This window comes from Salmo salar, chromosome 05 (genome assembly GCF_965601325.2).
Source record: "Salmo salar chromosome 05, fSalSal1, whole genome shotgun sequence".
In the NCBI taxonomy this organism is placed as follows: Eukaryota; Metazoa; Chordata; class Actinopteri; order Salmoniformes; family Salmonidae; genus Salmo; species Salmo salar.
In genome coordinates, this window is record NC_138295.1 from 87,180,063 (window position 1) to 87,195,049 (window position 14,987).

General features: G+C 44.3%; 1 protein-coding gene across 1 annotated transcript in view; it reads right to left on the reverse strand.

The window, feature by feature from the left end:
• LOC106577404 (serine/threonine-protein kinase 31) overlaps window positions 1–14,987 on the reverse strand; it is a 33,901-nt gene that overhangs the window by 9,474 nt on the left and 9,440 nt on the right. Inside the window, exons 8-16 of the mRNA XM_082974953.1 lie at window positions 12,961–13,105; window positions 12,740–12,865; window positions 5,680–5,795; window positions 5,247–5,403; window positions 4,904–5,029; window positions 4,456–4,638; window positions 3,995–4,117; window positions 3,115–3,234; window positions 2,679–2,810 (exon numbers count right to left, since the gene is read on the reverse strand). Of these exons, the coding sequence (XP_082831079.1) occupies window positions 2,679–2,810; window positions 3,115–3,234; window positions 3,995–4,117; window positions 4,456–4,638; window positions 4,904–5,029; window positions 5,247–5,403; window positions 5,680–5,795; window positions 12,740–12,865; window positions 12,961–13,105 (1,228 nt within the window). The remainder of the gene's footprint in view (window positions 1–2,678; window positions 2,811–3,114; window positions 3,235–3,994; window positions 4,118–4,455; window positions 4,639–4,903; window positions 5,030–5,246; window positions 5,404–5,679; window positions 5,796–12,739; window positions 12,866–12,960; window positions 13,106–14,987) is intronic.

Consider the following 14,987-nt stretch of genomic DNA (forward strand, 5'->3'; position numbering starts at 1 on the left):
TCTTTTACAACAGAAGTGCCACACTATTTGGCTGGCAGCCACACAAGTAAATGAGCTTACAATGAAAAAGAAAGGTATTTTTTGTTGTTGCAAACAACGATGCATGGCCATTATATTTCTAATGTTTATCATAGAAAGAATGTAGCCAGCTAAATGTCCTAATGTTTTGTTTAAAGTTAATCTTGCATTTTAATGGTGAAAAATAGGCTGGCTACACTGAGAAAAGTACTGGTGAAAAGTAGCTCCACATCAGTCAGAGTGCTGTCTGCTGATAGAATGATGGAGAACAGTAGCTCCACATCAGTCAGAGCGCTGTCTGCTGATAGAATGATGGAGAACAGTAGCTCCACATCAGTCAGAGTTCTGTCTGCTGATAGAATGATGGAGAACAGTAGCTCCACATCAGTCAGAGGGCTGTCTGCTGATAGAATGATGGAGAACAGTAGCTCCACATCAGTCAGAGTGCTGTCTGCTGATAGAATGATGGAGAACAGTAGCTCCACATCAGTCAGAGCGCTGTCTGCTGATAGAATGATGGAGAACAGTAGCTCCACATCAGTCAGAGGGCTGTCTGCTGATAGAATGATGGAGAACAGTAGCTCCACATCAGTCAGAGGGCTGTCTGCTGATAGAATGATGGAGAACAGTAGCTCCACATCAGTCAGAGCGCTGTCTGCTGATAGAATGATGGAGAACAGTAGCTCCACATCAGTCAGAGTGCTGTCTGCTGATAGAATGATGGAGAACAGTAGCTCCACGTCAGTCAGAGTGCTGTCTGCTGATAGAATGATGGAGAACAGTAGCTCCACATCAGTCAGAGTGCTGTCTGCTGATAGAATGATGGAGAACAGTAGCTACACATCTGTCAGAGTGCTGTCTGCTGATAGAATGATGGAGAACAGTAGCTCCACATCAGTCAGAGTGCTGTCTGCTGATAGAATGATGGAGAACAGTAGCTCCACATCAGTCAGAGTGCTGTCTGCTGATAGAATGATGGAGAACAGTAGCTCCACATCAGAGTGCTGTCTGCTGATAGAATGATGGAGAACAGTAGCTCCACATCAGTCAGAGTGCTGTCTGCTGATAGAATGATGGAGAACAGTAGCTCCACGTCAGTCAGAGCGCTGTCTGCTGATAGAATGATGGAGAACAGTAGCTCCACATCAGTCAGAGTTCTGTCTGCTGATAGAATGATGGAGAACAGTAGCTCCACATCAGTCAGAGTGCTGTCTGCTGATAGAATGATGGAGAACAGTAGCTCCACATCAGTCAGAGCGCTGTCTGCTGATAGAATGATGGAGAACAGTAGCTCCACATCAGTCAGAGTGCTGTCTGCTGATAGAATGATGGAGAACAGTAGCTCCACATCAGTCAGAGCGCTGTCTGCTGATAGAATGATGGAGAACAGTAGCTCCACATCAGTCTGAGCGCTGTCTGCTGATAGAATGATGGAGAACAGTAGCTCCACATCAGTCAGAGTGCTGTCTGCTGATAGAATGATGGAGAACAGTAGCTCCACATCAGTCAGAGTGCTGTCTGCTGATAGAATGATGGAGAACAGTAGCTCCACATCAGTCAGAGTTCTGTCTGCTGATAGAATGATGGAGAACAGTAGCTCCACATCAGTCAGAGTGCTGTCTGCTGATAGAATGATGGAGAACAGTAGCTACACATCAGTCAGAGTTCTGTCTGCTGATAGAATGATGGAGAACAGTAGCTCCACATCAGTCAGAGAGCTGTCTGCTGATAGAATGATGGAGAACAGTAGCTCCACATCAGTCAGAGTGCTGTCTGCTGATAGAATGATGGAGAACAGTAGCTCCACGTCAGTCAGAGTGCTGTCTGCTGATAGAATGATGGAGAACAGTAGCTCAACATCAGTCAGAGTGCTGTCTGCTGATAGAATGATGGAGAACAGTAGCTCCACGTCAGTCAGAGTGCTGTCTGCTGATAGAATGATGGAGAACAGTAGCTCCACATCAGTCAGAGTGCTGTCTGCTGATAGAATGATGGAGAACAGTAGCTCCACATCAGTCAGAGCGCTGTCTGCTGATAGAATGATGGAGAACAGTAGCTCCACATCAGTCAGAGTGCTGTCTGCTGATAGAATGATGGAGAACAGTAGCTCCACATCAGTCAGAGTGCTGTCTGCTGATAGAATGATGGAGAACAGTAGCTACACATCTGTCAGAGAGCTGTCTGCTGATAGAATGATGGAGAACAGTAGCTCCACATCAGTCAGAGTGCTGTCTGCTGATAGAATGATGGAGAACAGTAGCTCCACATCAGTCAGAGTTCTGTCTGCTGATAGAATGCCCATTCCTGAATTCTCATCCGAGTGGAGAAGCGCAACTGATGAATGAAATTAGTTTGATGCCGAACAGAAATTACAATAAGAAGCATTTTAGATCTGCGTTTACAATGAGATATGAGATTTATATTTTTTCCCCCTGAGTGAAAAGCATAGAATTCTGCATTAGGGTGACCCTTAAGTTTAACTAGCTAGTTATCTAAGTAAATGGCTGAATGAATAAGGAAATGGGGCATCATATTGTGTTAGCTTTCTGCCCTGTTTGACAAGTCAAAGCCCTTTGGAGGAGTTATCTGTACAAGTGCAGCTTGATTTATGAGGGCCATGGTCAAAAGTAGTGCACTAAATAGACTCCCTAGTCTCTCACCTCCTCCAGACTGGCCTCCTCCACCTGTCTCCACCTCAGCTGAGCCCTCAGGCTGCGGATACGTTTCTTCACAGAGAACAGAGAGTCTGGAGTCGGGCTAGCATTCTGCCACTGTAGCATCTCACCCTTAAACTGAATAGAACACAAACTGAATAGAACATCCTTGATAAGAAAATATGAGTTTGAGTGAAATAAGAGCTCCAGTCTGCTAGTGTTCTGACACAGCAGAAAGAGAAGCTATATGGTTAAAGACAAACAGCAAGATCTATTCAGATTAGGGTCGCAACATTAAGGGAACTTTTAGGTTTTCCAGAAATCTTGGATGGATGATTCCAGATTTCCTGCATATTCCCTCACAATTCTGGGAATCTTCCAACCTTGATTTCTGGAAAATCTGGTAATTAAACACTTTAAACATCTAAAACAATTCTCTCACCTTTGTGTTCAGCAGATATTTCTCCATAATGTCACTCAGCAGACTCTGTTCACTCTGGATGTGCTGCATGACTTTGTGGAAAGCGTTGGACACTACCTTGGTCTCATGGTTGTTCTGCTCCTGTTGAGTAAACAAATAAGTCAACACCAACAAACAAACAGTAAAGAACACGATGAGCTAATGCCGTGTTCAAAATAACTGGGAACTCTCCGACTTCAGTGTGTTTAGGACAACTGGGAACTCTCCGACTTCAGTGTGTTTAGGACAACTGGGAACTCTCCGACTTCAGTGTGTTTAGGACAACTGGGAACTCTCCGACTTCAGTGTGTTTAGGACAACTGGGAACTCTCAGACTTCAGTGTGTTTAGGACAACTGGGAACTCTCAGACTTCAGTGTGTTTAGGACAACTGGGAAATCTCAGACTTCAGTGTGTTTAGGACAACTGGGAAATCTCAGACTTCAGTGTGTTTAGGACAACTGGGAAATCTCCGACTTCAGTGTGTTTAGGACAACTGGGAAATCTCCGACTTCAGTGTGTTTAGGACAACTGGGAAATCTCCGACTTCAGTGTGTTTAGGACAACTGGGAAATCTCCGACTTCAGTGTGTTTAGGACAACTGGGAACTCGGGGTGGGGGGGACCAGCTAGTAGTTTTGAACGGTCATCCAACTCAGAATTCCAAGTCAGGAAACTCTGCCATCTTTCTAAAGCGCCAACTTTCCGACCTGAAGATCACTGACGTCATGTTTCCCAGTTGTCTTCAAAGCACCATAAGACTCACTGACATGTAGGGGTGGACAGATGAAATATGGGCCCTGGTCAAAAGTAGTGAACTATAAAAAGGGAATAGGGTGACATTTGGGAACTGGCCAAACTCACTCCGACTGACAGGGGAGAGTCCAGCTCCTTGGCCACGTTGATCTCTGCCTGCTTCAACAGCTCATTCACTCCGTCCACTATGTCATTCACTCCCACCACTGTCTTAGCTGACAGGCAGAAAAACTGAAGGGACATTGGAGGATTAGGATTTCCCAGACAAGCCCAATGCTTAACTAAAAAATCTTTTCAATGGAGAAACTCGATTGAACATGTTTCTTAGTCCACGACTAGGCTTAATCTGTGTCCGGGAAACCGGCCCAAAGTGTACAGTTCCATACCCAGGAAGACCACTGGAGAAGTATTACATATCTTCAATCACTTTTGTAAAGAGAACAGCTGTTTCCCATTCCCACCCTTCACAGTACACACAAAAGCTTGGGAGAAATAAACACAGACTCTCTTTTTTAAGGTTCTTCATCCTCAGTTCACCCAAACCAAAGCGGTACTGGATCATTCTGTACCTTGCCAACGTTCTCCGACCAGGTACAGAGGGCCTTGAGGGCCTTGTCCGTCCCATCTCTGACGGAGCTGGTGAGCCGACTCCTCTGAGTCCTCCACTGGTAGTACTGCTCAAAGGCCTGTTCTCCAACATGACCCTCCATAGAGGCTGGACCAAACACAGCAGTCAGGGAAGAGCTCACCTCCTGTAACACGGACACATGGGTAACAACAGCTTGATTATAGCACGCGTCCCAAATAATACCCTATATAGTACACTATTTAGGGAATAGGGTGCTATTTGGGCCACATTCTTAGATGTTGATGCATCAGAGCATGTTCAGCTGATAGCCTTGATATAACCCCAATCCTGTAAGGTCATCTAGAAATAACTAACACTTCAAATATTTGGAGTGTTGAATGAAAAAAAAAAAATTCAAATGACAGAATCATAGTTTTCATTTTCAGTACCTTCAGTTTGTCCATGCGTTGTCTGACTGGCAAACACTTAGCCTCCTGAAGGAAGGACTCTACAGTGGCAGCCAGAACACCTCGCACCTTATTCCGGTTGTCTATCAGATCCCCAAGCTGCTCCTTCTGCAAAATGGATGCCAAAACATGGTCATTTCACTGATGAGAAACTGTATTCTGATCTGATGAGATGTGTGTCATTGTGTCCCAAATGACACCCTATTCCCAATTTAGTACACTACTTTCAACCAAACCACTATGGGCCCTGGTCAAAAGTAGTGCACTAAATAGGGAATAGGGTGCCATTTTGTACGCAGCCTTTAACAGCAGCATGCATACTGACCGTCGGACAGGCCTTGAGTTTCTCCTGAGCCAGGCTGTAATCTCTCCATGCCGACTCCAGCTTCTCCATGGCAACCGGAGCAGAGATGCTGTTGTTTATGACAACATTGATAGACTCCGTAAGGCTGTCACTATCCGTGTTACCTGGGTTTCTCTCTCTGACCAGTAGAAATGAAACCACAATAATGCAAATCAAAAGAAAGTAAGAGTAACTCAATGTGAAAAGTTGAATTGTAAAAAAATTACAAATAGAAATAATAATAATAATAAAACATTTGGTTACTTAATTTTCGTTATTCTATTATAAAATACCTCCTATTCGAGAGGTGTGGGGGGGGAAGTCAGAAAATGGCACCTCATTACCATATGGTGCACTACTTTCGACCAGAGTGCACTATATAGGGCACCATTTGCAACTCAGACCATCACAGTACCTTAATCCTCTCAGAGAATCGACTCTCTCAGCCAGTCGACAGAACCGTTCAGCCACCGCTGAGTCCAGGAGCTTATCCACTTGCTTCTCCTTCTTCTTTAACTGTCCCCTCATAGCCTAAACACAGGGAGAAGCATTCAAACACCAAAGACAGAAACACAGTAGCACAAATCAAATCCTATTTGTCACATGCTTTGGAAACAACAGCTGTAGATTGGCAGTGAAATGCTGACTTTTCCAACAATACAGTGTTAAAGATCAACAACAAAAAATCTAAAAAAAGTGAATGGTGACACGAGGAATACATCCACATGACACCTGCTACATTGTTTATGCCGCTAATGAGGACATTAGTCACATGATGTACCTTTACGTTCCTTCAGTCTTTCATAACATTCATACTAACTATAAACCAGGGCCCGGCTTCCCCAAAGCGTTGGAATTTAGGCTTACAAGTGTTTTAACCATGTATCTTTCCTGCAACAGCCGAAGATGTAACATGCGTTTCCTAAAACACCACGCAGAAAGAGCGTTCGCTAAGTACGTTGGGCAATGTGTTGCTACTGAAAGAAAGGCAGCGCTGCTCTCGGCCCCTGGGCAAAATCTGTCTGAATCATGTCATTTCAACCCCAAACATCTATGTGATGAAGTTAAATCAACGTGGAAAACTGATTGAATTTGCAAAAAGTCATCAACGTAAGGGCATTTAGTGTTTTTATTTCATCCAACTTTTAACCTAAATCCAATGACATGGTGACATTTGTCGTGGATTTCATGTTGAATTCACGGTTAGTTGACAACTCAACCAAATGCAAATCAAAACTAGACTTTTAACTGACATCTCGGTCCAGTGGTGATAAGCTTTTCTCCATTCAAATCTGACCTTAACATTAGAATTATTCTACAATACTGACGATAGATCAGCTCCTAGAGATATTAAAACCTAATGGCTACAAAAATTGGAGGCGGCTTATTCCGTAATGCACTCATTCATTTGGCGCATCATTACGCACGTTGTTACACATGAAATATATTCAGGCAAAAATGACAGACCGTGTAGCCTACAAACAGAACATGACATTTATTTCAATATGATTGAAATACATCAGCTGAATGCATTTAAAAAAAATAATGCAGTCATCTAGGTTCTTGTTCAATTGTAAAGACTGAGGCAGACTAAAAAAAATGGTGAGTTTTCAAGTGCAACTTTACTAACGATGGTTTGGGGAAACAGCTCGGCGATTTAACAATGTTGCTAGGAAGGTTCTATGGATGAACTGAGCATTAAGATGCTTTTGGAAAACCGGACCCAGGTCTATGCCTTTAAAACCTCATACCTGCACTACCATGTCCCTCCACACTTACGACCCTGCCAACAACAACAAAAACATCATTGAGGACAAAGCCAAACATTTGCATTATACACTGAACAACAATATAAATGCAACATGTAAAGTGTTGGCCCCATGTTTCATGAGTTGAAATAAAAGATCCACATTTTTTTCCATTAGCACAAAAAGCTTATTCTTCTCATATTTTGTGCACAAATTTGTTTACGTAGCTGTTAGTGAGCATTTCTACTTTGCCAAAATAATCCATCCACCTGACAGGTGTGGCATATCAAGAAGCATATTAAACAGTATGATCATTATACAGGTGCACCTTGTGCTGGGGCCACTCTAAAATGTGCAGTTTTGACACACAACACAATACCACCGATGTCTCAAGTTTTGGGGGAGCGTGCAATTGAAATGCTGACTGCAGGAATGTCCACCAGAGCTGTTGCCAGAGAATTGAATGTTAATTTCTCTACCATAAGCCGCCGTTGTCTTAGCTAGCTCTCCCAATCAACACCTGTGATTGCTTTATGCCTCGCTTTATGTCTCTCTCAAATGTCCATATGCCTTGTATACTATTGTTTAGGATAGTTATCATTGTTTTAGTTTACTGCGGAGCCCCTAGTCCCACTCAACATGCCTCAGATACCTCCTTTGTCCCACCTCCCACACATGTGGTGACCTCACCCAGCATAACTAGCCCGTCCAGAGATGCAACCTCTCTTATCATCACTCAGTGCCTGGGTTTACCTCCACTGTACCCGCACCCCACCATACCCGTCTGTACATTAGGACCTGAATCTATTCTACCACGCCCAGAAATCTGCTCCTTTTATTCTCTGTCCCCAACGCACTAGACGACCAGTTTTGATAGCCTTTAGCCGTACCTTCATCCTACTCCTCCTCTGTTCCTCGGGTGATGTGGAGGTTAACCCAAGCCCTGCGTGTCCCCAGGCACTCATTTGTTGACTTCTGTAACCGAAAAAGCCTTGGTTTCATGCGTGTTAACATCAGAAGCCTCCTCCCTAAGTTTGTTTTACTCACTGCTTTAGCACACTCCGCCAACCCAGATGTCCTTGCCGTGTCTGAATCCTGGCTAAGGAAGGCCACCAAAAATTCGGAGATTTCCATACCCAACTACAACATTTTCCGTCAAGATAGAACTGCCAAAGGGGGAGGAGTTGCAATCTACTCCAGAGATAGCCTGCATGTTTTGTCATACTTTCCAGGTTTATGCCCAAACAGTTCGAGCTTCTAATTTTAAAAATTAATCTCTCCAGAAATAAGTCTCTCACTGTTGCCGCCTGTTATAGACCCCCCTCAGCTCCCAGCTGTGCCCTGGACACCATATGTGAATTGATTGCCCCCCATCTATCTTCAGAGTTCGTTCTGTTAGGTGACCTAAACTGGGATATGCTTAACACCCCGGCAGTCCTACAATCTAAGGTAGATGCCCTCAAACTCACACAAATTATCAAGGAACCCACCAGGTACAAACCTAAATCCGTAAACATGGGCACCCTCATAGATATTATCCTGACCAACTTGCCCTCCAAATACACCTCTGTTGTTTTCAATCAAGATCTCAGCGATCATTGCCTGCATCCGCTATGGGTCCGCGGTCAAACAACCACCCCTCGTCACTGTCAAACACTCCCTAAAACACTTCTGTGAGCAGGCCATTCTAATCGACCTGGCCCGGGTATCCTGGAAGGATATTGACCTCATCCCGTCAGTCGAGGATGCCTGGTTGTTCTTTAAAAGTAATTTCCTCACCATCTTAAATAAGCATGCCCCTTTCAAAAAATGGAGAACTAAGAACAGATCTAGCCCTTGGTTCACTCCAGACCTGACTGTCCTCGACCTGCACAAAAAAAATCCTGTGGCGGACTACACTAGCATCGAATTGTCCCTGCGATATGCAACTTTTCAGGGAAGTCAGGAACCAATACACGCAGTCAATCAGGAAAGCAAAGACTAGGTTTTTCAAACAGAAATTTGCATCCTGTAGCTCTAACTCTAAAAAGTTTTGGGACACTGTAAAGTCCATGGAGAACAAGAGCACCTCCTCCCAGCTGCCCACTGCACTGAGGCTAGGTAACACGGTCAACACCGATAAATCCACGATAATCGAGAATTTCAATAAGCATTTCTCTACGGCTGGCCATGCTTTCCTCCTGGCTACCCCAACAGCTCCGCACCCCCCGCAACTACTTGCCCAAGCCTCCCCAGCTTCTCCTTCACCCAAATCCAGACAGCAGATTTTATGAAAGAGCTGCAAAACCTGGACATGTACAAATCAGCTGGGCTAGACAATCTGGACCCTCTCTTTCTAAAATTATCCGCCACCATTGTTGCAACCCCTATTGCCAGTCTGTTCAACCTCTCTTTCGTATCATCTGAGATCCCTAAAGATTGGAAAGCTGCTGCGGTCATCCCCCTCTTCAAAGGAGGTGACACTCTAGACCCAAACTGTTATAGACCTATATCCATCCTGCCCTGCCTTTCTAAAGTCTTCGAAAGCAAAGTTAATAAACAGATCACTGACCATTTCGAATCCCACCGTACCTTCTCCGCTGTGCAATCCGGTTTCCGAGCTGGTCTCGGGTGCACCTCAGCCACGCTCAAGGTACTAAACGATATCATAACCGCCATCGATAAGAGACATTACTGTGCAGCCGTATTCATCGACCTGGCCAAGGCTTTCGACTGTCAATCACCGTATTCTTAATCGGCAGACTCAACAGCCTTGGTTTCTCAAATGACTGCCTCGCCTAGTTCACCAACAACTTCTCAGACAGAGTTCAGTGTGTCAAATCGGAGGGCCTGTTGTCCGGACCTCTGGCAATCTCTACGGGGGTGCCACAGGGTTCAATTCTCGGGCCTACTCTTTTCTCTGTATATATCAACGATGTCGCTTTTGCTGCGGGTGATTCCCTGATCCACCTCTACGCAGACGACACCATTCTGTATACATCTGGCCCTTCTTTGAACACTGTGTTAACTAACCTCCAAACGAGCTTCAATGCCATACAACACTCCTTCCGTGGCCTCCAACTGCTCTTAAATGCTAGTAAAACCAAATGCATGCTTTTCAACCGTTCGCTGCCCGCACCTGCCCGCCCGACTAGCATCACTACTCTGGACGGTTCTGACTTAGAATATGTGGACAACTACAAATACCTAGGTGTCTGGCTAGACTGTAAACTCTCCTTCCAGAATCATATTAAACATCTCCAATCTAAAATGAAATCTAGAATCGGCTTCCTATTACGTAACAAAGCCTCCTTCACTCACGCCACCAAACTTACCCTCGTAAAACTGACTATCCTACCGATCCTCGACTTCGGCGATGTCATTTACAAAATAGCTTCCAATACTCTACTCAGCAAACTGGATGCAGTCTATCCCAGTGCCATCCGTTTTGTCACCAAAGCCCCTTATACCACCCACCACTGTGACCTATATGCTCTAGTCGGCTGGCCATCGCTACATATTCGTCGCCAGACCCACTGGCTCCAGGTCATCTATAAAAGTCTATGCTAGGTAAAGCTCCGCCTTATCTCAGCTCACTGGTCACGACATCCACCCGTAGCACGCACTCCAGCAGATATATCTCACTGGTCATCCCCAAAGCCAACACCTCCTTTGGCCGCCTTTCCTTCCAGTTGTCTGTTGCCAATGACTGGAACTAATTGCAAAAAAAAATAATAAAAAAAAAATATATATATATAAAAACGCTGAAGCTGGAGACTTATATTTCCCTCACTAACTTTAAACATCAGCTATCTGAGCAGCTAACCCATCGCTGCAGCTGTACATAGCCCATCTGTAAATAGCCCACCCAATCTACCTACCTCATCCCATATTGTTTTTATTTACTTTTCTGCTCTTTTGCACACCAGTATTTCTACTTGCACATCATAATCTGCTCATCTATCACTCCAGTGTTAATTTGCTAAATTGCAATTACTTCACTACTATGGCCTATTTATTGCCTTACCTCATGCCATTTGCACACTGTATATATCCTTTTCTTTCTATTGTGTTGTTGACTGTATGCTTGTTTACTCCATGTGTAACTCTGTGTTGCTGTCTGTGTCACACTCCTTTGCTTTATCTTGGCCAGGTCACAGTTGTAAATGAGAACTTGTTCTCAACTTGCTTACTGGGTTAAATAACGGTGAAATAAAAATAAAATACATAGTTTTAGAGAATTTGCAGTACGTCCAACCGGCCTCAAAACCACAAACCTCGTGTAACCACGCCAGCCCAGGACCTCCACATCCAACTTCTTTACTTGATGAAACTGTGGGTTTGCACAACCAAACAATTTCTCAGGGAAGCTCATCTGTGTGCTCGTCGTCCTCACCAGAGTCTTGACCTGACCAGTTTGGTGTCGTAACCGACTTCAGTGGGCAAATGCTCACCTTCGATGGCAACTGGCATGCTGGATAAGTGTGCTCTTCACGGATGAATGTCCCAGTCCTTCCATTGCCTCGTACTTGTCAGACATGCCACCCATTGTGCATGTGTGGGATGCTCTGGATCGACGTGTACGACAGCGTGTTCCAGTTCCCTCCAATATCCAGCAACTCCGCACAGCCATTGATGAGTGGGACAACATTCCACAGGCCAATCAACAGCCTGATCACCTCTATGCGAAGGAGATGTGTCGCGCTGCATGAGGCAAATGGTGGTCAGTCCAGATACTGACTGGTTCTCTGATCCACCACACCCCTACATTTTTTTAAGGTATCTGTTACCAACAGATGCATAGCTATATTTCCAGTCATGTGAAATCCATAGATTAGGTGTAGTGAGGTTTGAATGTAGACTCGTTAATGTGCTGTGGTGAGGCTGGAATGTAGACTCGTTATTGTGCTGTGGTGAGGTTTGAATGTAGACTCGTTAATGTGCTGTGGTGAGGATTGAATGTAGACTCGTTAATGTGCTGTGGTGAGGGTTGAATGTGGACTCGTTAATGTGCTGTGGTGAGGGTTGAATGTGGACTCGTTAATGTGCCGTGGTGAGGGTTGAATGTAGACTCGTTAATGTGCCGTGGTGAGGGTTGAATGTGGACTCGTTAATGTGCTGTGGTGAGAGTTGAATGTGGACTCGTTAATGTGCCGTGGTGAGGGTTGAATGTGGACTCGTTAATGTGCCGTGGTGAGGGTTGAATGTGGACTCGTTAATGTGCCGTGGTGAGGGTTGAATGTGGACTCGTTAATGTGCCGTGGTGAGGGTTGAATGTGGACTCGTTAATGTGCTGTGGTGAGGGTTGAATGTGGACTCGTTAATGTGCCGTGGTGAGGGTTGAATGTAGACTCGTTAATGTGCCGTGGTGAGGGTTGAATGTGGACTCGTTAATGTGCTGTGGTGAGAGTTGAATGTGGACTCGTTAATGTGCCGTGGTGAGGCATGAATGTGGACTCGTTAATGTGCTGTGGTGAGGAGTGAATGTGGACTCGTTAATGTGCTGTGGTGAGAGTTGAATGTAGACTCGTTAATGTGCTGTGGTGAGAAGTGAATGTGGACTCGTTAATGTGCTGTGTTAAGAATTGAATTTGGACTCGTTAATGTGCTGTGTTAAGAATTGAATGTAGACTCGTTAATGTGCTGTGGTGAGGGTTGAATGTTGACTTCTTAATGCTATGTGTCCATGAGCAGGTGCTCAGGGACAATTGACTAGTAGACATCGGCTCCATACGACACAAGTCTCACCTGCACTTCCTGTTTGGCAACTTTCAGGTGTTCCTCCAGCTGCTCTGATTGGTTCTGAAGTGTGTTCCTCTCCACCTTCCATCTCTCTGCCTCTTTGGCATAATTCGCAGTCTCCTCTTTCAACTTCTGAAATTACAACAACACAAGACTCATACATAACTAATGTCCTGGAAAGCTTGCCGTGTGTGTGTGTGTGTGTCTCTCCACTCTGTTTGTTCAACCTGGAGCTCTGAGAGACTGTCTCTCAGCTGGTCCTCCCTGCGCTGGGTCTCTCGTTCTGCCTTCAGCCTCTGGTTCTCCTCCACCAGCTCCATCTTCTTCTTCACTAGGTTGGCAGCATGCTGGGCTGTGGCCGTGCTCTTCTCCCTGAGCAGGAGTTAAAACACACATAGGCTGCTCAACACTATTCTCTAAAGGACAACTTTTGACCCTATGGGCCCTGGTCAAAAGTAGTGCTCTGTTTAGGGAATAGGATGTAGGAAATGGGGGGCCATTTTAGACCCCATTTCCGATATATGGGCTCTGGTCAAAAGTTATACAGGGAATAGGGTGCCATTTGGGACGCAGCCAGTCATAGGATAAAAAACAACCCAGTTAGTAATCACTACTGAAAACAACCCAGTTAGTAATCACTACTGAAAACAACCCAGTTAGTAATCACTACTGAAAACAACCCAGTTAGTAATCACTACTACAAACAACCCAGTTAGTAATCACTACTGAAAACAACCCAGTTAGTAATCACTACTGAAAACAACCCAGTTAGTAATCACTACTACAAACAACCCAGTTAGTAATCACTACTGAAAACAACCCAGTTAGTATTCACTACTGAAAACAACCCAGTTAGTAATCTCTAATACAAACAACCCCAATCACTGATCATCCTGAGCTTGTTGCAACCCCTACATCTCTAAAGTCTTTATATAAACATGCTGCAAAAGTAACAAGGTGGCTGTTACGGCATTCATGTTTCTCCTCACACACACCATGTTGATTCTATTGTATAGGCTGACTCTCTCACACACACTCTATTGTATTGGCTGGCTCACACACACACACACACACACACACACACACACACACACACACACACACACACACACACACACACACACACACACACACACACACACACACACACACACACACACACACACACACACACACACACACACACGTTGATTCTATTGTACTGGCTGGCTCGTAGCTACATTCTCAGTTTATACTCTTAACAGTCTAAACAGAAGAGTCAATCTCCACTCCAGCAGCTTATCATGTTAAATCCCCAAAGCTACTTCCAGCCACCAAACAAGTCAAACTTTGTCACATGCGCCGAATACAACAAGTGTTGACCATACCGTGAAATGCTTACTTACAAGCCCTTAACAGTGCAGTTCAAGAAGAGTTAAGAAAATAATTACCAAATAAACTAAAGTCAAAAATACTAATATAATCAAAAGTAACACAATAACATAACAATAACTAGGCTATATACAGGGGGTACCGGTACCGAGTCAGTGTGCAAGGGTTCAGGTTATTTGAGGTCATTTGTACATGTAGGTAGGGATAAAGTGACTATGTATAGATAATAAACAGTAAGGGGTACAGGTTAGTGGAGGTCATTTGTACATGTAGGTAGGGGTAAAGTGACTATGTATAGATAATAAACAGTAAGGGGGTACAGGTTAGTGGAGGTCATTTGTACATGTAGGTAGGGGTAAAGTGACTATGTATAGATAATAAACAGTAAGGGGTACAGGTTAGTGGAGGTAATCTGTACATGTAGGTAGGGATAAAGTGACTATGTATAGATAATAAACAGTAAGGGGTACAGGTTAGTGGAGGTCATTTGTACATGTAGGTAGGGGTAAAGTGACTATGTATAGATAATAAACAGTAAGGGGTACAGGTTAGTGGAGGTAATCTGTACATGTAGGTAGGGGTAAAGTGACTATGTATAGATAATAAACAGTAAGGGGTACAGGTTAGTGGAGGTCATTTGTACATGTAGGTAGGGGTAAAGTGACTATGTATAGATAATAAACAGTAAGGGGTACAGGTTAGTGGAGGTCATTTGTACATGTAGGTAGGGGTAAAGTGACTATGTATAGATAATAAACAGTAAGGGGTACAGGTTAGTGGAGGTCATTTGTACATGTAGGTAGGGATAAAGTGACTATGTATAGATAATAAACAGTAAGGGGTACAGGTTAGTGGAGGTCATCTGTACATGTAGGTAGGGGTA